Below are 25,219 nucleotides of genomic sequence, written 5' to 3'. Positions count from 1 at the left end.
TAAACTATACTTGAATGCCTGATCGCAAGCATTCCAAAATTCTATTTCTGTCTCTACCCAGGACAAATCTCAAGGAACAAAATACTTATCTCTGCTACTGAAAATATCTCCTCAAATCAGTTGTCCTTTGTCTTAAATGGGGATGAGAGAAGAAGCTGTCACCCAAATTCTTACTATATTCTCTTCAAGATGGGTTATAAAAAGCCTGATAACTATAAAACATTTTAACCATTATACCAAAGAGTTGAACTTCCAATTCTGTACTACTTAAAGTAGTAAGAAATTACAGGCAGTTCTCAACCTATGACCACAATTGGGACTGGAATTTCCATTGCTAAGCAATTTTCAGTTGTGCCCAATTTTATGACCCTTTTTGCACCGGTCACGAGCTAAACACTGTAGTTGTTAAATGAATCATATGGTCATTAAGAGAATCTGGTTCCCCCCTCCCCCCATTGACTTTGCTTATCAGAAGCCTTCTGGGAAGGGTTAAAAATGGCGATGACGTGACCCTGGGACATTGCAATTGTCCTAAATACGTGCCAAGCAGTAGTTGTAGGTCACTTTTTTCAGTGCCATTATAACCTCAAATGTTCACTCAATGAATGGTTGTAAGTTGAGGACTACCTGTAATGCCTAAGAATGTGAACTCCCAGAGAAGAGAGTCCTACAGGTCAGAGGCAGAAACAGAATGTTCCATCTCCAGGTCAAGCCTCAATATAGAGAACTTTCCCGCCTGAACTTTCAACACTGCTTAGATCTGTTTGACCATGGGCCAATTGCCAATGCAGTCACCACATCCTCTTTTAAGAGTGCGGTAGAAGCCTGTGGTACCAAATGCAATCAAGGCTAGAAGAAGACAAGATGGGCTCTCTTAACATCCTGCCTGGCACTGAAGAGAGGGCTGGCTTTTCCCAGCTCTGAGGGTGCTGTGGGTCCAAACCCAACACCCAGATCTGCAACAGTTTCTTTCAACATACAACTAAATTATGTCGGTTACACTAAGTACTGTACTGCTGAAAGTCACGTACCTAATGACAGTAAATTTAATAAACTCTGCGGAATCCAGAATCTTCCTCATGGAACTGATTTCAAGATAGCTGGGAGCTTTAAAAGACACACCAGGGGGCATTCCATCCACCACCACACAGCCAGGGTTGACAGTGATTTTTCGGTATGGGACTTTCACAGGGTATCCCATACCAATGGCTTCCCCTACAGAAGAGAAAAGGGAGCTTAACAAAGATGGCAAGTAAACGAATCTGGCTTCAGAGGTACAGGGGGTCCTCAACTCATGACCAACAATTGAGCCCAGAATTTATGCTGCTAAGTGAGAAATTTGTTAAGTGAGTCTTGCCCCATTTTACAACTTGCCTTGCCACGTTTGTTAAATGAATCACTGCAGTTGTTAAATTTAGTAACATGGGTTATTGAGTGGATCTGGCTTCCCCATTGATTTTGCTTGTCGGGTTGCAAAAGATGGTCACATGATCCTGGTACACTGCAACTGTCATAAGTATGAACCAGTTGTCAAGCATCCAAATGAAAATCATGTGATCATGTGGACGCTGCAACGGTCATAAGTGTGAAAAATGGTCATAAGTCGTTTTTTTTAGTGCCATTTTAACTTGAAACGGTCACTAAATATATTGTTGTAAGTGGAGGACTACTTGTACTTCTTGAAATACTTGTACATATTCCTTGGGAACAAGATGATAAAAATGCACGAAGAGTAAACAACGTATTTGGAATATAACTGCATAGTAGTTATGAGAAAGAACAATATTGTGAGAAAAAACTTCAAATGACTATTTTTACATAACAAGGAACCTAATATTCCTTTAATTACATACTTTGTTCATTCAAGGTAGTAATAGTGTGGCTTTTTTTTTTTAAAAAAAAAACCCCTCACATGACCTATTAATAATTTTTTTAAAAAAATTAAATCCTGATCAGATCATCACGCACACATTGTTTCTATCGTAACAGTCAAAGAGATGTTTTTATGTTTTCGTACTTCAGGATCAGGAAATGAAAGCAAGAACTTCTGTCTATTTGCTTCTCAGCAATTATTATTTTTGTTCAGAGGAACAGTTGCTTTTAAAAATGTACTTATCACAGCTCATATTAGGAAAGATCAGAATCTTTTAAATTATGTACACTTCGTGTCAAACGACACTCTAGCTTAATTATACATTGTACTTCGAAGGATTTTCTTCTCCTGTGCCAAATAGGACTGTCGGATGGAAGTCCTGTTCCATTTGGAATGGCCAATGGCTGCAAGGGAAATGTCTCCCCAGCTTTGGCATATCCTCCCAAAAGTGCTTTTTGCCTGGTCTATTCCTTTTTATTCCCCAAAGCTTTAATCTTCATTTTTTCTTTGCACTGTGATAATATTTCTGCTGGAGATTGGTGGCTGTGTTCTTTGATTGCTGTTCTGTACAAGTTGGGTTAGGGTTTCTTTTCAGAGCTAAGAAAACTTAGCTACAGTCTTAAAAATTACTTTGATACTGGTGCTTCAGCTCTACTTCTGTTTTCCAAAGGGTTAAAAGTTGTTGTTGTTTAGTTGCGAAGTCGTGTCCGACCCATCGCGACCCCATGGACAACGTTCCTCCAGGCCTTCCTGTCCTCTACCATCTTCTGGAGTCCATTTAAGCTCACGCCTACTGCTTCAGTGACTCCATCCAGCCACCTCATTCTCTGTCGTCCCCTTCTTCTCTTGGTTAAAAGTAACCAAGCTAATAATAAAGCAAATTGGGACGGGGAAATCATTGCAAAAGAGAGCAAGAACCCTGAGCTGCCACAGTAGCAGCAGGTGCTTCCTGGTGGGTAGCTCTGGCTCTGTAGGTGGGATTCAACGTGGGGGTGAGACAGCAGCAAGTGCAGTTGAAATGTGTGGGCAGTGAACTAGAAGGCAGCTGGCGGTGAGCATCAGTTTTGTGGAGGAAAGGGAGGAGTGTTTAAAAACTAAATGTTAGAATTTCTCACGTAGCAGCTTAGAAGAAAATCATGCTACCACTGCATAGTTCCTCATAAGATGCAAGCAAGCAATCCTGAATGCCTCACTCTAGCCAACATTTCATCTGTGGTTTCATTGCCACCCTCCATTTTATCCGTGGGTTCAAGCACAGACCCGTCTGCCATTTTGTGCAGTGATTTTGATAAGAAATACACCTGATCCCACCACATAAATCCGCCTAGCTGTCCCTAAAACCGATTGCTTTTGTAAGTAGGAGAGGCTGGCTAAAGGAAACTATTCTTTGCCACAGAGCATATGTTTTTCCGTTCATGTGGACATAGATCCACAGCTGCTTAAAACAAAACACAGGAATTAAGGGCTTGTTTGTTTATACATTTCCCCACTTCGAAAACGGAGAAAGATTGTGTTGCTGTTTCAGCTGCCCTGAGTAGCACAACAATGGATTCAAAGGCTGAGAAGGCTAGAAGGCAATTATTTTGACTTTTCTGTAGAGGAAATGCACAAACCAAATTTTCGACTGAAGAGATCGTTCACTTGCTCTCTCAGCTGCCGGGCCTTCTCTACTTTGGAGGTTCTCTCATCGTCATCTGCAAAATGTAAAGATGCAATCGCTGTATTTGTATGGGTTTTTCTTTAATGACTTTTAAAGATTTAAGACAACATAATGATCAGTCCAAGGGGAACTATTTGAGATTGCTCTATTTTCTGGTAGTGGATGATGCTTTAATCCTGGCCTAGGTGATTTGCTCTTTGGGGCTTGAAGAAATGGAGAGAAGGAAGACCAGAAACACAGAATGTATTCTCTTCACTGCTAAATTGGCAGATATCCTACTGTTTTGCACTGGAAATCAGAGCAAACTGGGTAAGCTTAAGCCTGAGGTGTCCTTATAACGAACAAAACTGCCCTCAATAGGAAAAGCAAAAAAAACATCTCAATCCTAATTTCCAACCAGTGCCTGACATCGTACATATACCAATACCCAAAACAAAAACAAAACAAAAGCGAAAATCATTTGTCCCATGTCTCTCCTTCTCCTAAAGTTTGCTTACAGACAGAACGTTCCAATGGGCATTGAACTGGGCATCTAAGCAGAAGCAATTATTACTCTCACCGTTCCCTGCACCATTTTTTCATCTTTTGCACCCTGCAAAAGACAAATAAAATAAAATAAAAAATAGAAGCACACCACTCTTAATTCGCCACACCAGGCCTTTCTTTTCACCTTTTCCACCCGGCCACGCCCAAAGCAGAAGTGGCTCACCGTCTTTGCTGTCACTTTTTCGGATCCAGCTTCTGCCGTGAATGTTCCCTGTGCAAGGCAGCTTTCTAACCCCGCACATGTAGGGAACGTTTGCTGGGAGAACGTGGGTTCAAAAAAGGAGTCAGCAAAGGTAGTGTAAACCTTTGTAACCTAGCACAGGCTTCAGTCACATAGAGGAAATATTTGTGGAAGAAGGTGGGTCTGAAAAGGAAACAGCAATGGTGGTGAACCTCTTCTGCTTTTGGCTGCAGCTGGGTGCAAAATGGAAAAGATTAGTGTGGGGAATGGGAAGAGAAGACAGATGAGTGGAGGAATGCTTGCTACGGCGGGCTCAGGAGTGAACAAATGCTTCCTTCTTGCCTGCTGGTGGGGGACTGGGGCTGGGTTAAGACAACTGAGTGAATGAATCCTCGCCGGCACTTGCTGGGGAATGGCAAGTGCGTTTCAGGGACTGCTTGCCCAACTGCAAGTCAGGATGCAAGAAAATGGGGGGGGGGGAGTAGGCAGCTGGGGAGTTGGGGCTGTTGTGATTCAGGGTCAGCCTGTGGGTTCGGCAGTTGGGTCGGACGACTCAGAGGAGGAGGGGGGTGTTGAAGAGCTTGCTGATGAGAGCCCTCAGCCAGGGCCCCTCCCACCTGGTCACAACGGAGACCCAGCTGTGTGAGCCTGACAGCGTGGATGATGACCCACAGCTGGCCCTGTTCAAGGACGCCCGACGCAGGAGGCAGTCAATCAGGAGTAAACAGAGGAAGGCAATGGGGCACCTCGGAAGGAGGCAGACAGAAGCCATGCCCTGAACTGTATAAAAGGGGAATGCGTGGGAGGGCTGGTTTGCTGAAGGCAACCGCTTGAATAGTTCCTGTTTCATGGTTCGTGTCTTGTTTTGCTCCGTTTTATGTTAATAAATTTGGCAGGCTTAGTTCCAGCCTCTTGCCGTTTGTAAAGGGGTTGTCCCTGCCTTTTCTGCAGGGCCGGTAGCAGGCTGGTACAGAACAGGGGCATCAAATTTTAATCACATGACCATGGGGCACTGCAATGGCTGTAACTTCAGCCATGTGTTGTAAGTCTGTTTTTTTTAGTACTAGGTAAACTGTTGCTAGCAGCTGATTCTACTGAGTGACCACTGGTTAGCCCAAAGCACATATGAGCCTATTTTACATCCAAAGGAAAATAAATGTTCTAAATACCATTCATTGCCCTTACCTCTTTTTAAAAAGGTGATGGTGCTTTTGAGCTTGAACAAAAAATGTAAACTGAATTTTACAAAGTGTTGCTCAACAGCTTGTAAAACCTCAGAATGAAAGAAAGCGGGCAGGGTACCTGGTATTGTCACTTGGATGATGTTCAGGTCTTCTACTCCAGCAGCTGTGTTCACCACTGGGTCAGGCACATTTACAGCATTTATCACAGTATTACATAAGCTGGTTCTTCCTTGGAAAAGATGTAGAGGCAAAACATTAGCTCAAAACCTTTCAAATAAACCCCATTCTCGTTTTTAATAAAGAAAATGCACAGTGAAAATTTAAAGAAGAAACCAGCGAGAGAGACCGATTATGCAAGAATTAGACTGCATTAGATTAAAGCTGACAGCTGTAACTCGAACCAGATCAAAACTTGCTTCCTACTACAAAAGGGCAAAAGTGCTGCAAAGATCTGCAGCTTTTGAATTTTAAAAGCACTAAAAAGGAAATACAGACCAGCACACAGAATGGCAGCTAGAGAACTGGATAAATAAATTAATGAAGCAAAATGTCAGTAAACCACAGCTGGTGTTGTAGCTATTTTCTTGTAGCTGCAGATCCACTTTGAATCAAGAATCCGACTGAAATGCTACTGGTTGGCTCAGATGTGCAGTGCCCACTGCCAGTTTTTGTGCTCGTCTACTGAAATCTGGTTTTGTACGGACAGAACACCATGATACATAGGAAATGGAGATATTACTTAATGAATGTATTCTTTTTATTGTGGGAGCTCAGTATCCAATATGGAGGCCACTCACATGATATAGAAGTAGTCCTCATTTAATAACCATTCATTCAGTGACCATTCGAAGTTACAGCAGTGCTGAATAAATGATAGTTATGTCCCAAAGTCACACAATCAAAATTCAGGTGCTTGGCAGCCCACCTGCATTTACAAATCCAGTGACACTCCTCCTATCTTTGCCCTTTTGGTTGCCTTTGCACTGTGCCATCTCCATGGTCCTGGGCTCTGCTGGACCTGCCACCTCCCAGATGACCTTTGCCATCCTCTCCCTACCGCCGCTAATGAGGCACGCCCAGCCTGGCTTTTCAAGAGGCAACTGCTGGCCACGCCAAGCCATGTGTCCAAATCATGTGCAGCTTCCCAAAGCTTCATGAGAAAGGTACATGCGATTCAGACAACACGGGGCCTTGGGAAGAAGGCCGCATACAGGCAGCAGCTACCTTGGCAGAGATGGAGAGACAGTGGATGGGGGAGTTGGATGCAGTCCCTTACCTTACTGAGAGTCACGGTTGGGAGAGACCAAACTGGGAAAGACTTAGATTGGGGTGATTCCTTGCCTAACAATTGGTAGGATTTGGTTAATGATGACAACAGGGACTGCAGGGACTGTTCTTACTAAGTGATGCATTCACGTGACATCACGCTTTGACTAATCACTTAGCAACAGAAATTCTGGTCCCAATTATCACTGTAACCTGAGCCCTACCTGAGACTGAAAACAGATTGGCCCAAAGTCTCAAGCAAATTCTGTGGTCAGATAGGGACTCTTCCAAAAACCACAGATTTATTTGTGTCACTCTTTAAAAACATCCAATTCCTGAGAAGAAACAACATAGCTGTGAACTTATGGTGCAAGAGAATTACCGCCAAAGCAGAAGAAGTGAAACTCACTTTGAGGACTTGGAATAGCAGTAGCATTTTCTTTAATTGCTGCCTCAAACATTTCAGGCCTGCCGAGAAACACATTTAAGATTTGGCATAAATAAATAAAGAAGCAAAATCAACAAGCAAGGATAAAGAAATTAGCTCAATGCAAGCGTCACAAGGGTAGAATATTAAATGTGATTACAGGGTCGCAAGAATAATTATTGCCTCAACACATTAATTCCTGTTTCCTTTTCAAACCCTGTCCCAGTCACAGAGGCTCAGAGATGCCAGGTAACCCTTCAGCCAAAGATTAAAGCAAAGGGAACACTTCAGTTGCTCTATGGCAGGGGTAGGCAACCTTGGCTCTTTTATGACTCATGGACTTCAACTCCCAGAATTCCTGAGCCAGCTGGCTCAGGAATTCTGGGAGTTGAAGTCCATGAGTCATATAAGAGCCAAGGTTGCCTATCCTTGTTCTATGGGCATCCTAAACAGAGAATTTCACTGTAATCTCAGGCAAATGCTATACACAGAGGCCCTTTTTGTGGACTTTCAAAAACAGAAATTGAATTCCTACAGCAAGAAGTAACTAAAAAGGAAAAAACCTCCCCAAAGGGGGGGGGGGCTAAAAATAAAGATGGATTAGACAAAAATTTCCATGTCATCTAATTTGAAGCCCATCAACAGTGTTGGAACTCCCCCAACTAAAGCCCTACAGACAACTGTATTATGGAATGGAATCCAACACATTTGGAACCATTAGGATGTGGAAGAGTGCACAATGCCAATATTTTATTTCATTTTAATGAAACTCAGTTTTCCCTGGAGCCACACCATTTCTGAATTCATAAAATTATGAAAATTGCATGATTCCATAAAGAAGGGAGAAATGGGGGGTGGGGACTGCCTACTTTCCTTTGCATTAAAGAAGCACAAGCTGCTTTTGATTTTTGAATGGATTTAAGAGCATCCATTAGAATACTATAGCGATACCATGTTGAATTCATTTCTCCAATTCAATAGACTTTGAGGATCTCTCAGCTTATATAGATCCAAACCCTCCCAGTTAAAAGCCGCTTTCCTGGTTCTCATTTAATGCTATCACCCCAGAATGAAAGTGTGGATTACCCGTTCAATGCCTGGTTTTGTTTCATCCTCATTCTTCTGGGCAACTACAGAAGGGCTGGATAAATGTTACATGGAAAAACAGTGAGCAGGTGTTCAGTCTAGCTGGGTTCAGAAATGCGATGTGGTTTCACTAAATATGGCCTAAATTCTAATGAACTCAATACTATTTTGTTAAGAGTCGGGCAAGACATTCAAGGGAAAATATGAGACTGGAGTGAGGGTGGCCACCCTATGATTCCCAGATGACTCATAGCTTAATTTTTAAAATCCTTCTATTAAATTTTTTCAGATATTGGTCAAGAGAATTTGGCACCTCCCCCAAAATCCTAATGGGTGAAAAGAAGGAAGAAGAGGAGGAGGAGGAGAATTAAGGGGATTTATTTTATTGGATTTTGAGGCCATCGAACTCTCAAAAGGCTCTGGGTGGCTTACAGAAATTCAAAAGAATACCTAATTTAAAAGGACCATGATTGCCTAGACAAAACCACCTAAATAATATCCAGGAAAACAATTGGCAGGGGCTCCTCAAACATCCTCTACCCCAGGCCTGGAAACAAAATCTCAATGAAGTTTCAGAATATCCAATTGGCTGCAAGAATGGCCAGAGGGTGGTTCTAGTCACCATCAGCATCCAACAGACTACAATATCAGTAATGTGATTCTCAATCCTCCCTTTTTACAACCGTGTAACCCCTTAATTCAGGGTAGAGTCGGGGCAACTGGTTGGAGCTGAGCATTTACTGGCGCCCTTCTTAACACCACATGGAGTTTGCAGCAGATGTTTCTTCTTTGTGGGTCTGCCGCTACCTGAGACTGAACTCTCCACCTTCAGAGTGGGAGGCGACCATGCCACTCAGTCAGTTTAGTATATTGCTGCTTATATTTAGTATGTATTAACTGGAGAAAAAAATCATTAATGATATTCTATTTGGCACCTTACATTTAAATAATTCATTTATAGAGAAATCAAAGCAATTAAAGTCTCTTTATTTTACTAGTTTACTCAGGAGGTTCGTACCTGAAGCTTGTTTGGAAAGCTATAAATAAAATAGAATTTATTCAAACTACCATGTATCTTCAGATGATCTAATGTCATAAAGAGACAGCCACACTTTAAGAGGAATTTTGTCATATTCTATCATTTAGTTTCCTCATATCTGTGTAGCCTGGATAGCGATAAAGCTCTTTTCCAATGTTTCAAAAGGTAAGTCTGCCAATTATTTCTAATAAAAAACAAGGAAGTAAATGTTCACCTACTTATCCTTTCTTCTTTTGAGGAGTATAATTTAATGCTATTTGGTTATTTGGACACTTCTGCTCTCTTAGGAAGGTCCAGGTTTCAACCCTTTATATATTAAAACACAACTGTTTAAGGAATCCTGTAATTGACTACTCGGAATCCCAGCTTTATTTAAGTTTTATAGAAAGGCCACTCACGTGGTACGCATACATCTGGCTTACTTTTTAATGATAAATTTTATCTTAGCTTTGTTTCGGAGGATTTTTTCCAATCTTGGAATGCCAAAAGTGGATGGGCGACGGAATGGCACTCCCTCAGGAAGGCCTTCAACATAAAAATCTTCAGGATAAGATTCAAACAGCGCAAAAGGAACTTTAACAGGTTCTGTCAGTCCAAGAGCTTCCCCTAGAATAAAGTGATATGTGTGAGTGATTTGTTTTTCATTTAATAGGTTTTCGACGTCTGTTTGGTAGGTTTGAGCCACAATGGGTGAATCAAAGAATGTTTCATGAAGCAATTTCAGAACTCTTTCAGCTAACAGCAGAATAATAATGCTTGAATTAAAGATATGATTCATCCATCACAAATATTTCTATTCCAATATCAAAGTACTGTGTTTCCCCAAGAATAAGGGTCTTATATTAATTTTTGCTCCAAAAGACCCATTAGGGCTTATTTTCAGGTGATGTCTCATTGTAGAGGAGGCGACTAGTGCGCGGGGACCAATGGTGTTCGGCAGCAACTGCAGACTGCCGGCCCCTTGGCCAGCGCACTTTGGGGCTGTGCAGCCCGCACAGCGCAGATGAGTCCAAGCGTTGCAACCACCAGGCTGAACATCCAAGCAGCCAGGTAGTAACCTGCTCACCCCATCCCGTGTGTCTTTGCTTGCCCGTGTCTGCGATGGGGCAGGTGGCCGCACTGCGGGCCGTATCGTGTGCCTCCCCCCCATATGCCTCTGTTTGTTTCTGGTGCTGCAACGAGGCAAGGCAGGTAGTGGGGCAGGGGTGGAGCCACATCACAAGGCGAGGCAGGTGGTGCCACACCATGGCCCCTGCATGCTCGGCCTCTGCCATCCAATCTTGTCCTCCAGCTCCGCTGCATATGTGGGGTGAGCGTCCTTCCCACCGCCCCACCCAGGATGGCCCCGGAGAATGAGAAGGGTGGGTAGCTCCCGTCCCCAAGAGGCAGCCGGGACTCCCCTTCCCATTTCATCCTGCCCAAGCCCAGCCCAGGAACTGCCCCACATGCGCTGCACCCTCGACACCTCGGAGCTCTGCAGCCAGGCTACCCCCACCCTGCCATCTTCCTTACCTCACCTCGTCTTGCAGCGGGCAGCACCAGCACCAGCAGCCCTGTCCAGCAGGAGCCCTGCCACCCTTCAGCCCCACCCCCCAACCCAAGAAGCCCAGCCTCAGCAAGGAGAGTGAGCCCAGCACCCCTGAGATACCATACAACAATCTACATTTATTCAGATATAGACATGTCACCTTCTTCTGGAACATCGTCATAACTCTCCAAACCCCGAATTCTGCTCTGAATTTCTTGCGACTCCATTTCCTGTAGAACCATTGGCCCCAATCTCTCAGATCCAGCAACTGAGCTCTCCTTAAATGAGCACTTCTTGTTCATGTGGCCTGCTGGCAGTGCATTGGTAACACAGCTGTCAGTGATTTTATCCTATGAATTCTTCACCCAAGCGACAACCTCAAGCAGGCTAGGTTTCACAAAGTTTCCATGCTGATTTCCCTCCATTCTATTTTCAATGTAGTCACTGATTTCCATGTGCAAATGGTCCTTGAATGGCCTGTTTACTGCAATATCAAGAGTCTGGAGATAGGCAGCCATTCCTGTGGGAATCATTATCTGATCTATTCTTCTTTCTGCAAGGAAGTTCTTCATGTCTTTAGCATGGTGAGTGCTGGCTGAATCGCAAACTAGCAGACCTCTTTGGCCACCTCGCAAAACAAATGGCAGCATTAAATCGACCCACTTCCTTATAACTGCTTGTGTGCACCAGGCCTTTTCGGTTTCAAGAACATAAATGCCTGAAACACGTTCAAGCTTATCTTTCTTGCCCTTAATGATGATTAGAGGTGGGGCTTTCTTTCCATCCAGAGGAATTGCTAAAATACAGGTAACACGTGCACTTTCGTAACCAGTGCAGGGAATGTAGATTGATGAGGCACCCCTCTGATCAACTGTCACTTGAGATCCTTGGCCCATAAACATTGCAGTTTCATCCATAGTAATCATGTTGGAATGTTGGTATTTAGAAAAGTCGATGCCATCAACAAAGGACTTGAATGCAAGTGCACATAAGTTCAGTATCTTCCAGCTTGAACAGTGCTGTCGATCTTAGAGACAGTTCATATCGCTGAAGGAAGCCATCCAGCCAGTGTTGTGATGCTTTGAAATCTGGGGATATTTCAAACTGTGGTGCCATTGCTTGAATATCAGCCCTGCGTACAACCAAAGCCTTTGCTCTCCGGTCAGCAATCCATTCACAGATGTCTTCCAGTTCAGGAAATAATGGTTGCTGACCTGATCCACACTTGCGCTTCTTAGCATTTCCCTCGTCCACCTGTTGACTAAGGTTATCGTACGCTGCTCGTCATTTTTGGACCAGAGATCCAACTTCTCTTTGCAAAAAGCTGTAAGATTCTTCCCGCAAGAATCCTCCATGGTTCCTTTCTTGAACTTGATGGAATAGCTGTTTCTTTTTGCACTCATCTTGTCTAGGGGTCAAAATGTTATTCCCTCTAAATCTACCATTAAATCAGGGGTGGCCTGGCTGTGAGGTCCCGAGGTGCGCAGGTGTGGGCCCGTGGGGCAGCTCTGGGGCTGGGATCGGGCAGGGCGGACAGGGGAGTCCCAGCTGCCTCTTGGATGGGTGCTTCCCACCCTTCCTTTTCGCCGGGGCCATCGCAGGTGGGGTGGTGGGTAGGAGGCTCATCCCGCATGTGTGGCAGAGCTGGAGAACAACATTGGGCAGCAGGGGCTGAGGCGCATGGTGCCACCCCACCCCTCAGTGTGGCACCACCTCCCCGGCCTGGTAGTGTGATACCACCTGTTCTTTTGCCTGCGGCACTAATAACATGCACAGGCACGGGGGGAGGCATATGATCATCGCGGCTGTGGGCAAGCAAAGACAAATTAATTTAATTTAATTTATTAATATTTCTATACCGCCCTTCTCCCGAAGGACTCAGGGCAGTGTACAGGGCAAGAATAAAACACAGAAATTTACAAAAACTAAAAGATAATTAAATGCATGCCCGATTAAAATACAATTGATACATAGTAAAAAGCCCCGATAAAAATAATAAAAAACCCCACCAATCCCCCCTCAGGCCAGGCCGGCTTGCTCGAACAAGTATGTTTTCAGATCGCGGCGAAAGGAGCGCAGATCGGGCGCCGTCCGGAGCTCAACCGGTAACTGGTTCCATAGCTCCGGGGTGCCCACAGAGAAGGATCTCCCCCTGGGGGCCACCAGTCGGCACTCTCTGACCGGTGGCACCCTGAGGAGGCCCTCTCTGTGGGAACGCACAGGGCGCAGGGAGCTTGATGCCGGCAGCAGATGTTCCCTGAGGTACTCCGGCCCCATGCCATGGAGGGCTTTAAACACCATTACTAGCACCTTGAATCTCACCCGGAAGACAACTGGCAACCAATGCAGCTCACGGAGCAGAGGTGTAACATGGGAGTATCGGGAGACTCCCAACACAACTCTCGCGGCTGCATTCTGTACCAGTTGGAGCCTCCGGGTGGTCCTCAAGGGAAGCCCCATGTAGAGAGCGTTGCAGTAGTCTAGACGAGAGGTCACGAGCGCGTGAGTGACCGTGCATAAATCATCCCGGCTTAGATAGGGCCGCAACTGGCGCACCAGGCGAACCTGGGCGAAAGCCCCCCTAGTCACAGCCACCATGTGATCTTCCAAGGTGAGCCGCGAATCTAGGAGGACTCCCAAGTTGCGAGCCCTATCTACGGGGGGTAATAATTCACCCCCCATAGAAAGAGATGGAATATCCGAATAAACCCGGGATGAAGGTATGCAAAGCCACTCGGTCTTGTCGGGGTTGAGTTGAAGTCTGTTCCTCCCCATCCAGACCCGAACCGCCTCCAGGCAACGGGACATCACGTTGAGGGCATCACTGGGGTGGTTTGGGGTAGAAAGAAAAAGCTGGGTATCATCAGCGTACTGATGATACCCAACTCCAAAGCCACGAATGATCTCACCCAGCAGTTTCATATAGATGTTGAACAGGAGAGGCGAGAGGACCGACCCCTGAGGAACTCCACAAACGAGAGACCTCGCGGTCGACCTCTGCCCTCCTGTCAACACCGACTGCGAGCGTCCCTGGAGATAGGAGGAGAACCACTGTAAAACCGTGCCTCCCACTCCCAATCCCCTGAGACGCCGCAGCAGGATACCATGGTCGATGGTATCGAAAGCCGCTGAGAGGTCTAATAGGACTAGAACAGAGGAATGACCCCTGTCCCGAGCCCTCCAGAGATCATTCACCAGCGCGACCAATGCCGTCTCCGTGCTGTGCCCGGGCCTGAAACCCGATTGGTACGGGTCTAGATAATCCGCTTCATCCAGGACCAAAGGGAGCTGATGCGCCACCACACTCTCAACAACCTTCGCAAGAAAGCGAAGGTTGGAGACCGGACGAAAGTTGTTCAATACAGCTGGGTCCAAGGCAGGCTTCTTGAGGAGGGGCCTCACCACCGCCTCTTTCAAGACAGCAGGGAAGCTACCCTCACTCAAAGAAGCTGATATAACTGCCTGGAACCAGCTGCGTGTCCTCTCCCGGGCTGCATAAACCAGCCAGGAAGGGCACGGGTCCAATAAACATGTGGTGGAGCTCAGTCTCCCCATAATCCTGTCCAGGATATTGCAACGGACATACCAAATACGTCTGTCTGGCTGATGATCTTAACTGAGGCTTATTTTTGAGATAGGGCTTATATTACAAGCATCCTGAAAAAATCATGCTAGGGCTTATTTTCTGGTTGGGTCTTATTTTCGGAGAAACACGGTAGGCACACTGCACAGAAGATAGGCAAAATATATTTACTTTTTTAAACTGCAGCTATCATTTTGAAATAAGACAATTTGTAGCAATAGGCATTTTTGGAATTGTTTTTTTTTAATTTCAGAAGATTGGTTGTGTTACCCTATTATTAAAGAATCAATCTTCTGAATGGATTATACTGCATGGACCCTTATATCACACTAAATTTAGGAAGTTTTAAAGTGCTGCATCACAAACTGTTGTAGTGTTTCTGCATCATGTTGCAGCATATAGGCTCCATTTCAGGACTGAGCCATTTAAGTATAATGTTTTGGTCTTTTCCCCCTTTCCTTTTTTTCCTGTTCATTTTTGTTTTTTCCTTCTATTTATTCTATTCCTTCTATTTAACAGGGACGCGGTGGCTCAGTGGGTTAGGACGCTGAGCTTGTTGATCAGAAGGTCGGCAGTTTGGCGGGTCGAATCCCGAGTGCCGCGTAACAGTGAGCGCCTGTTACTCGTCCCAGCTTCTGCCAACCTAGCAGTTCGAAAGCACGTAAAAATGCAAGTAGAAAAATAGGGACCACTACGGTGGGAAGGTAACAGCGTTCCGTGCGCCTTTGGCATCTAGTCATGACGGCCACATGACCATGGAGACGTTCTCGGACAAGCGCTGGCTCTTTGGCTTTGAAACGGAGATGAGCACCGGCCCCTAGAGTCGGAAACGACTAGCATGCATGTGCGGGGGAACCTTTACCTTTACCTTATCTATTTATTTAAGTAAATAAAATATTTAAAAAGTAATGTTTTAAGTAGTAATGTTTTCAGTAGTAAATATAAGTTGAAAGGCATGATTTGCAGAGTATTATCTAATGAGAGTTCTTATCTGCAATGTGAAGTGACATAGCCAAATATACAGATTTGATTCTTTGAGAATCAGGCTGCAGAAATATGATTGTATTAACCATTGTGTGGTTAGACTAGATCGAATAAGAGACAGAGCATTCTTAGCAATAGAGAACTCCCTCCACAGGGAATATTTGGGGCTTGTTCAATTTTATTTTCTACATCATTAAGTCCATTTTATTTAGGAAAACATTTCAGAAAATGGGAATTCAATTACATACCTAGTTGATGCTTTACTGAATTTAGTTATTTTCCCAATAAAATTTTCTGAAGTGTTAAGCATATTATATTTAATAAGATTAAAAAACACTTACCACATTTTTCATTAAAAAGATTTTCAACTTTCTGTTTCAAATCAGTAATCTTGGCATTCCAGGCCTCTGTCAAAATATAATGGAAATTATTTTATTCAATCCTACTATATTCTTGTTTCCCTGATTACTCAGTTGGATTTCTTCAAAACCAGTTTCTGATAGATTCCAGAACACATAATATGCAATAATATCACACTGCTTATTAGTATGTTCCCTCACTGATTTAATGTTTTGGCTACAGACCTTAAAATGTCAAGTTTTTTTACTACCAAGAAACTACCAACATCTAAGTTACTGAGCTACAAAGTAGAATTGATAGCTGAAGATATGTAGAATGTATTAATGCACAACCTAGCAGACATGTAAATACCCCATTTTCTAATTAACAATTCTAATAAATTAAGAAGCTTAATTTAACATAAAAGAAAATTTTCCCATGAACTTACCAAAAGAAAACTCTCTTCCTCTTGGCTTGAACCCTGTATTGGATCCATTGGTTTGAGGATTAGTTCTAACATCTGATGTTGATACCCTATTTGCAGGACCTACAATATATTGAAACGTAACAGATACACTGCATTTTAGAACTAGCTTTAAGTTTCAATTTCACAGTGCATATCCTGAATGTGCAGTCAAAATTTCCAGTTTTTCTAAAAACCTAGTCTGCATAGCACACCTGAGTGCGTAAAAGACATATCACATGAGGCAGTTTAGTCTAAACCACAGGTCTGCAACCCGCGGCTCCGGAGCCGCATGCGGCTCTTTCAGCCGTCTCCTGCGGCTCCCAGTCTTCTGCCATGTGCAGTCCAAAAAAAAAAAGTGGGACTAAAAAAGTTCAACCAATCAGTTCAAATATGCAGAGTAGGTGCATATCTCACCTTAGCTCCACTCTTCAGTCAAACCCTGTTCTGCGCATGTGCACATGCGCACACATTTTTTGTGGCTCCCAGTTTATCCTTTTGTGAGGGAACCGGTTCCGAGTGGCTCTTTCACTGTTTCAGGTTGCTGACCCGTGGTCTAAACTATTCTCACAGTAGTTGCAACTGAATAATAAGGCATATATTTAAAAAGCAGAAATAATTGCTTTTAAGGCTGCAATGCCCCATCAACTGCTTTATTCATGCAAGGTGGCTGATTCAACGATGGGAAAAGAAAAGCAGTGATATTCAGAATGTTTAATGAGAAGTTTCAAATTCTCCAAGATCATCACAGAACCTGGCTCCAATAATGACTTTTTTCAAAGTTGCAACAAAATAGCCAGGCCATTTTAAGTTGTGTTCTGATAAAAATTTCCTACATAATCCTAAACAGTTCTCTCTACAGGGAAATAATTGGGGAATTCCATACCTTCATCTACAGTAACTTCAATCTCTGGAACTTTAGAGTTGCTTAAAGGACTTGGTGTAGAGTTTGAGCTGCTGGGACTCTGAGATCCTACAGAGATGTTTATTATTTGTATGCATTAGAAATCATTTGTTTTTGCATGGTTTAGGCAACTGTATATGGAAAGTGTTTATCATTAATAAAATATAAATATGTTACATTTTTGTCAGCAGATTTAATAAGTGGAGAAACATTCCTCTTTTTGCACAGTATAAAACTAAATGGCTTTCTGTCCTTTCTAATAAAGAGTTCAACATTAAGGTGCATTTTATGATGACCTAGGTCCTACAGAAAGGGCACATAGGGAGGTATAGCAGTGAGATGAATGGAAACAGAGCACTATTCAAGGGTTTCTTGAATAAAATAAGGTCTTTTAAGTCTACTGGAAAAATAAAGAACTAACCTGTTTTTCATTTCTATAATAAAATCCCAGAAATAATGTAACACCAAACCAATGATATTTTGCCACTTAATGTTGATGAAACAAAACGTTCTTTCCTAACTAAGCTAAAACTCCCATTTTCTATAGCACCTAAAACCTGATAAACTTTTGTATTCAGGTTGTTTTCTTGATCACAGAAAAAACATGCTTATTCCAATGATCTTTCTGCTAGCTAGAACAAGAGAAAGAGACTCACACTTTGAAAAACATTTCTTCCATGGAGCATCCCTCAATTGATGCATCTCAATTAACCAGCATCCTAAATCACAGAAAGAAGTAATACTAATCTAAAACAGGGGGGTCCTGATGCTCTCCAATCTTGGTTGTTTTCTTGCAAATGTTTCATTACCAAACTAGATTACATCATCAATGCTAATCCAAAATCTGAAGTTAAATAGCAAACTATGTAGGAAAGAGAATACAAATGATTCAACAGCTACCACAAATTTCAGCAGAACTGCTTTCAAAAGTATGATGTATGGTGCAATATGTTAAGACAATGAAAGCCTCTTTTCTTTGCATTTATTTTTCAAATGCGTATATCCTGTTTCAACACCAGGTTTTTCCATTTTATTACAGCTTCTTAATCACTTACCTGAAATATTCACTTTACAAGCCAATTCTGGAGGCAAGTATGAGGTAACAAGCTCTGGCCTACAAATCAGACAGTTTATTTTTATTAAAGCATTTTCACAATCACTCAAGTTATATAAGTTACCCGTCTATGGGGTTACTGTAGGAATTATATTATGTTCGGGGAGATTTTGCAGGGAAAATGGACCCTAGAATGAAGTGATCGCTTTTGTTAGGATTAAGAAGCAATTAGTCAACACTTTGTAAACATCACCTACTTGGCAGTCCGGTGGGGGAGGAGAGGAGAACCAGGCCATGTGAGCAGCAGGCCAGCAAGTACTTGCATGTGCGTGCACACCAGCCCACCACTCATGGGACCTGGTTCCAAATCAGCCATGACCTGACAGTGGGCCGCGGCCCAGGTTTTGGAGACCCATGAACTACTGTGCCCATTTTTAAATAGCAGAAATTTACAGTGCCACAGCAAACCATATTTATAAAGTTGCAAGAAAAAGTATGTGAACCCTTTGGGATTACATGGAGTTTTGCATGAATTGGCCATAAAATGCGCTCTAAACGTCATGTAAGTCACAACAATAGAAAAACACAGTGCTTAAAATAATACTACACAAACATTAGCTTTTGTCATGTTTTAATTGAACATAAGATGGAAACATTCACAGTGCAGGGTGGAAAAAGTATGTGAACCCCTAGCCTAATGACTTCTCCAAGAGCTAATTGGAGCCAGGAGTGAGCCAACCTTGACTCCAATCAGTGTGATGATATTGGATGTGTTGCTGACAGCTGTCCTGACCTTTAAAAAAACACACCTGTTTTGGGTTTACTGGTCTCAAGAAGCACTGTCTGATGTGAACCATGCCTCGCAGAAAAGAGCTCTCAGAAGACCTACGATCAAGACTTGTTGACTTGCATGAAGCTGGAAAGGGTTACAAAAGTATCTCCAAAAGCCTTGATGTTCATGTGTCCACGGTAAGACAGACTGTCTACAAATGGAGAAAGTTTAGCACTGTTGCTACTATCCCTAGGCGTGGTCGTCCTGTAAAAATGACTGCAAGAGCACAGCGCATAATGCTTAATGAGGTAAAGAAGAATCCTAGAGTGTCAGCTAAAGTCCTACAGAAATCTCTGGCACACGCTAACATTTTTGTTGACACATCTACAATAAGGAAAACATTAAACAAGAATGGAGGACATGGGAGGACACCACGGAGGAAGCCATTGCTGTCCAAAAAAAATATTGCAGCACGTTTGAAGTTTGCAAAAGAGCACCTGGATGTTCCACAGCACTACTGGCAAAATATACTGTGGACAGATGAAACCAAAATTGAGTTGTTTGGGAAAAACACACAACACTATGTGTGGAGAAAAAAAGGCACAGCACACCAACATCAAAACCTCATCCCCACTGTAAAACATGGCAGAGGGAGCATCATGGTTTGGGGCTGCTTTGTTGCCTCAGGGCCTGGACGGATTGTTGTCATTGATGGGAAAATGAATTCCAGAGTTTATCAGGACATTTTGCAGGAAAGCGTACTACCATCTGTCCGCCAACTGAAGCTCCGCAGAGGATAGGTGATGCGACAGGACAATGACCCAAAGCATACAAGTAATTCAACAAAACAATGGCTTCAACAGAACAGAATACGCCTTCTGGAGTGGCCCAGTCAGAGTCCTGACCTCAACCCAATTGAAATACTGTGGCATGACCTTAAGAGAGCGATTCACACCAGACATCCCAAGAATATTGCTACACTGAAACAGTTTTGTGAAGAGGAGTGGTCCAAAATTACTCCAGATGGTAGTGCAGGTCTGATCTGCAACTACAGGAAATGTTTGGTTGAGGCCAAAGGAGGGTCAACCAGTTATTAAGTCCAAAGGTTCACATACTTTTTCCACCCTGCACTGTGAATATTTCCACCTTATGTTCAATTAAAACATGACAACAGCTAATGTTTGTGTAGTATTATTTTAAGCAGACTGTGTTTTTCTATTGTTGTGACTTACATGACGTTTAGAGCGCATTTTATGGCCAATTCATGCAAAACTCCACATAATCCCAAAGGGTTCACATACTTCTTCTTGCAACTGTATATTATTTTGAGCTCAGAATACAAAAGGGAAGCCAAATAATTGAGAATTTTTCTAATTCTACTTGGTGAAAATAGAACCTAACAATTGATAATCTTGATCCCATTACGATTGTATGATGTCCTTCAATCCTATTTACACTTTTGAAATGAATAATTGATAATAATCAAAAATGCTCTGGGCATCTGTTGTGCTAATGGGAAAGCTTTCTATTGACTATCTGTACCTCATTCAAAATGTAAGTTTCAGTGTCCCCAAGTGTCTTAGCGCCCCAAGGATTCAGCAAACCATTTAAAAATCATATTAACTATCTCTATGAATATATGGGCTGAGGCCACAATTAAATGGATGTCTTGTTGAATTAAGAAACCTACCAGAGAGAGGACAATAAAAATGAAATCCAACAAATGCTACAAAATAATAAACTCATTAAAAAGTAGCTATCCACGTACTTCTTTACAATGAATTTAATTTTTCCACTGCCCCGCACAATTCTTTCCAGGCGTGGGATTCCAAACCATGTTGGGCTTCGAAAGGGGATCCCTTCGGGCAAACCTTCTACATATAGATATTCAGGGTTTGACTCAAAGACAGGATAAGGAACTTTCACTGCTTCATTGAGACCCAGAGCTTGTCCTGCAAAGGAGGAGGCAAGAACTTGATCTGGATCAAACTCCTGTCATAGAAATGGCATTCAAAGATAACATTCACTCACCACAGGAACAGATATTTACTCAATCTTTCTAAGGCTACTTAACAGTAATTCAGGTTTTGTTTTATTATTGCATTGGTGATACCAAGTATACAAAATCTTGAAAACACTAAACTTTCCTTTCGTCAAATGAAAGGGCTTTTAAAAAAAACTTTGCTGAATAAAAAAGAAATTGTGTACAGTCATCCTTTTAAAACAGGAATGACAATTCCAATCTTTTCAGAACGCCTTACACAGACATTAATCCAATATAAATTTCATTTTAGCATGGCAAGACAACTCAATTCTGATTCTCCTTCTCTGCTGCATGACTAATTTTTTGCCACTGCCTCAGAGAGAGTAAGAATGGTATAAAGAGATAAGTTCTCCAAGTGGATTTCAGCACTTATACCACTTGATTTGTATCTCCCTGAAGAAATACAATTATTTGCTGTCATTTCCCATTTTTTTCACGTGAAAATTAGATCAGCTATTCAAAAGCCTACCGGGATTAATGATCTGTATCCAAAAAAAGATCAAAGCAAGACATCAGAAATGCTCTCGAGAATAATAATAAATAAATAATCCATTAACATTCTCTCGCATGTTCTAGAAATCTTGGCTTGTGCAGTATCACTCACATACTTTCCAAACACAAGCAAAGCAATTAATCAGAACACCACGATTTACAGTTTATTGTGTCCATGGTCACGAAACATCGGTACTACCTAGCAAACAAACCATGTTTCACCTACCAAATTTCATATTAAATATCTCTTCTACTTGCTTCCTCAATTTTGTGATTCTGACATTCCAATCTTCTTTGACTGGAATAAAAAAATATGAAAAATATAGATTGCACATTTAGTAATAAGATACAATGATATTTAATAGATGTACATTCTATTTCCAAAAAAGCTTAGTTACAAAAAAAGTATCCGTCAGATAATGTCATTTACTGTTTATTAGATTTTACTCACAAATATTTATTTTCTCCTCTATAATTATCTTGGGCCAGGCAATCATTCAAATTGGATTTGGAGTACTATGATTTATAGTCAATTTTTAGATGATGGCTTTCTTGCAAATAATAACAATAATAATAATGAGGAGGAGGAGGTTGTTTGAAAATTCAGGCTGTCTAAGTTATGATTAGACCCAATCATTCCTTGGTATGCCATCTGATTAATTCTATATATGCAGCAACATATCGAGATTGATTTAACTTTATCAGGATGGGACCAATATTTGGAGTTAAAATATTCAGATGTGCTTAGATCTTATCTTCTGCTGCAACAACAGAGACAATTTTAAAAAACATATAAACCCTATTTATTTTACTCATCAAGACTACACAAAAATGTTTTATAATCTTACAATGTTACAATTCATAGACTGGTTTTCAAGAGACTATTTACTTGCCAACTTCAAAATACATATTTTCCACCTTAAACGAGTGAATAATCTAACTTTATTTATACAATAAGAGTACTGAATAATGAAACTTACCATCTGTAAGTTTATGACTGCAAGATTTTAAACTGGATTAAACTTATTTAGACAAAACATTTTAATAGTTCCTATTGCTAACTGAATCAACTGTTCCATTAAAAAAATTAAATTGTAGTTACTAAAAATTAAAGCTACTCCTCTAATTATGGATGATATTCTATCCAAAATAATGAATAGTATGTCTTCGAATCTGTATCAGACCGTCCGCGCCTTTTTAACTTGAAGAGTAAAATGAGAGCAACTGTAATTTCAGCCCATTAGGGGTTACTAACTGAGTTTATTCCATGTTTCCTTTTTCTTCCCACCACGATAAACGTGCCAGATAGATTCAGAAACCAGTGTTAGTAACATACTTCCAATTACCGGAATAAGGAGCCAAAGGTGAACCAGCTATGTAGACAAGGAGACTTTATAAGTCAAAGTAACCCCAAGTGGAACTATGGTGCTGGAGAAGACTCCTGCAAGTCCCTTGGACCGCAAGGCGATCAAACCGGTCAGTCCTAGAGGAGATCAACCCTGACTGTTCTTTAGAAGGTCAGATCCTGAAGCTAAAACTCAAATACTTTGGCCACCTAATGAGAAGGAAGGACTCACTGGAGAAGAGCCTAATGCTGAGAAAGATTGAGGGCAAGAGAAGAAGGGGACGACAGAGAATGAGGTGGCTGGGGTCATTGAAGCAGTAGGCGTGAGCTTAAATGGACTCCAGCAGACGGTAGAGGACAGGAAGGCCTGGAGGAACTTTGTCCATGGGGTTGCGATGGGTCAGACACGACCGCAGCTAACAACAACAACAACAACCCCAGGTGGCATGACCAATGAGGAGGAATACTGGGATCTGTAACATTCGGAAGATTGCTTATTTCTATATGGTAAGCATTATCAAGCCCTTGTCTTTCAAATCACACGGTAGGTAAGTAAAGACAGAGGAGACTATCAGAAAAAAGAAAAAAAGCTACGTATCTTAGAAAAAAAAATGAAGTTCCATACTCTATCTATAGATGAAAATGGGAAGAGAAAAAAGAAAGGCACCTCTACCTGAAGTGAGGAAACATTTTGCTATCATATGAAGAAACATTTGTCTTACCTGGCATGTTTGTTCTTGGTTGAGTAACCTCTGTGGAAGTGATTGTGAGTAGTTCTGGCCTAGAATATAAAAAATACAGAGACTGATTCTATGGTACTTATCCTTCAAATGTTTAGGGTCTCTTTTCTGAATTACATATTCTGAAAATTATTTTGAAACAACTCTATTAGGTTGTAGCAAAATGCAAAATAGGACAGATTCGACTCAATAATTTTAAATGCATTTAAAACATATAAACCCTATTTGTTTTACTCATCATTAAGACTACACAAAAAAATGTTTTATAATCTGACAATGTTACAATCCATTGACTGGTTTTCAACTGGGGTCCCCAACTTTCACACTCACACAAGGGATGCACGTGCATTCATCAGAAGGTCAACATGACAAGGGGGTTCCCTTCTAGCTCTGAAATATGCTGACATTTTTATCTTGTTAGACAAAACCTACATACCATTTCATTTTCTAAAAACATCTCTGAGATGTACACAAGGCCTATATAAGCTTGACTGGAATAAAGGTAAATTCTGATGCTTTGCAGTCTTGCTTTAAGTTAAAAGAATCTGAAGAAAGACCTACCTGAAATATGGAACAGATCATTTAAAGCGCTCAACTGGGAACTTGCACAAATTAAATTAAAAAAGGAAAAGAAAGCCATTTTCAAAGAGAACATTAGGAATCGCTTTGAAGTACTAACCATAACTGATAGAGAACCAGAGGAATTGTGGAATGAACTTAAAAATGTTCAAGGATGAATGTGAAAAGATGCTGCCAAATATGAAGAAACAGAAGAAAGCAAACTGGATATGCTTTCCAAACTGTGTACGGTCACTCATGCGCTCGTGACCTCTCGTCTGGACTACTGCAACGCTCTCTACATGGGGCTTCCCTTGAAGACCACTCGGAGGCTCCAGCTGGTGCAGAATGCAGCCGCGAGAGTTGTCTTGGGAGTTTCCCGGTACTCCCATGTTACACCTTTGCTCCGCGAGCTGCATTGGCTACCAGTTGTCTTCCGGGTGAGGTTCAAGTTTTTGGTAATGGGTTTCAAGGCCCTACATGGCATGGGTCCGGAGTACCTCGGGGATCACCTGCTGCCGGCGTCAACCTCCCTCCGCCCTGTGCGCTCCCACAGAGAGGGCCTCCTCAGGGTGCCACCGGTTAGAGAATGTCGGCTGGTGGCCCCCAGGGGGAGGGCCTTCTCTGTGGGCGCCCCGGCTTTATGGAATCAGCTGCCAGTTGAGCTCCGGATGGCACCTGACCTTCGCTCCTTCCGGCGCGGTCTGAAGACCTACCTATTTGAACAAGCCGGCCTGGCCTGATGGGGGATGTGCTGGGGTTTTTATTGGGGATTTTTATATTATTCTACTGTTTTTAGCTCGGGCTCTTATTTAATTCTTTTTTAAATTTTTGTATTCTGTATTTTTATATGTGCCCTGTTCACCGCCCTGAGTCCTTTGGGAGAAGGGCGGTATACAAATATAATAAATAAATAAATAAATAAATAAATAAATAAATAAATAAACAAACAAACAAACAAACAAACAAACAAACAACTTGGTACAGAAGCCATGAAGGCCTTGGAAAAGATACTCAAATGCTGTGATGCATCTGTAACTATAAAAGATCAGAACAGGTCAAGAAATGCTATTGCCTGAAATACTCTGTACCAGCAAAAGTTGGACTTTGAAGAATCCTGAGAATATTCTGGACAGCCAAGAAAACAAAAC

At 42.1% G+C, this 25,219-nt stretch overlaps 1 protein-coding gene across 5 annotated transcripts in view; it reads right to left on the bottom strand.

Annotated features, from left to right (window-relative positions):
* GTF2I (general transcription factor IIi) overlaps window positions 1-25,219 on the bottom strand; it is a 78,252-nt gene that overhangs the window by 3,440 nt on the left and 49,593 nt on the right. For 4 of the 5 annotated variants that reach the window (XR_014026071.1, XM_081324904.1, XM_081324906.1 and 1 more), the window contains 12 exons: window positions 23,493-23,551; window positions 21,652-21,723; window positions 20,658-20,841; window positions 18,119-18,177; window positions 17,046-17,132; window positions 16,145-16,243; window positions 15,699-15,764; window positions 9,685-9,868; window positions 7,120-7,178; window positions 5,563-5,673; window positions 3,487-3,567; window positions 1,032-1,215 (listed from right to left, as the gene is read on the bottom strand). Coding sequence is in view for 3 of the 5 variants with exons in the window: in XM_081324904.1 (XP_081181030.1) it covers window positions 1,032-1,215; window positions 3,487-3,567; window positions 5,563-5,673; window positions 7,120-7,178; window positions 9,685-9,868; window positions 15,699-15,764; window positions 16,145-16,243; window positions 17,046-17,132; window positions 18,119-18,177; window positions 20,658-20,841; window positions 21,652-21,723; window positions 23,493-23,551 (1,245 nt within the window). In the remaining 2 variants the exon portion in view is untranslated. Of the gene's footprint in view, window positions 1-1,031; window positions 1,216-3,486; window positions 3,568-5,562; window positions 5,674-7,119; window positions 7,179-8,223; window positions 8,279-9,684; window positions 9,869-15,698; window positions 15,765-16,144; window positions 16,244-17,045; window positions 17,133-18,118; window positions 18,178-20,657; window positions 20,842-21,651; window positions 21,724-23,492; window positions 23,552-25,219 lie in introns of those variants that run through there. The other variant, XR_014026072.1, reaches the window with a different exon arrangement.

This window comes from Vipera berus (assembly GCF_964194415.1).
Source record: "Vipera berus genome assembly, chromosome: 1".
NCBI lineage: Eukaryota > Metazoa > Chordata > Lepidosauria > Squamata > Viperidae > Vipera > Vipera berus.
This window is presented reverse-complemented; position numbering and strand designations above follow the sequence as displayed.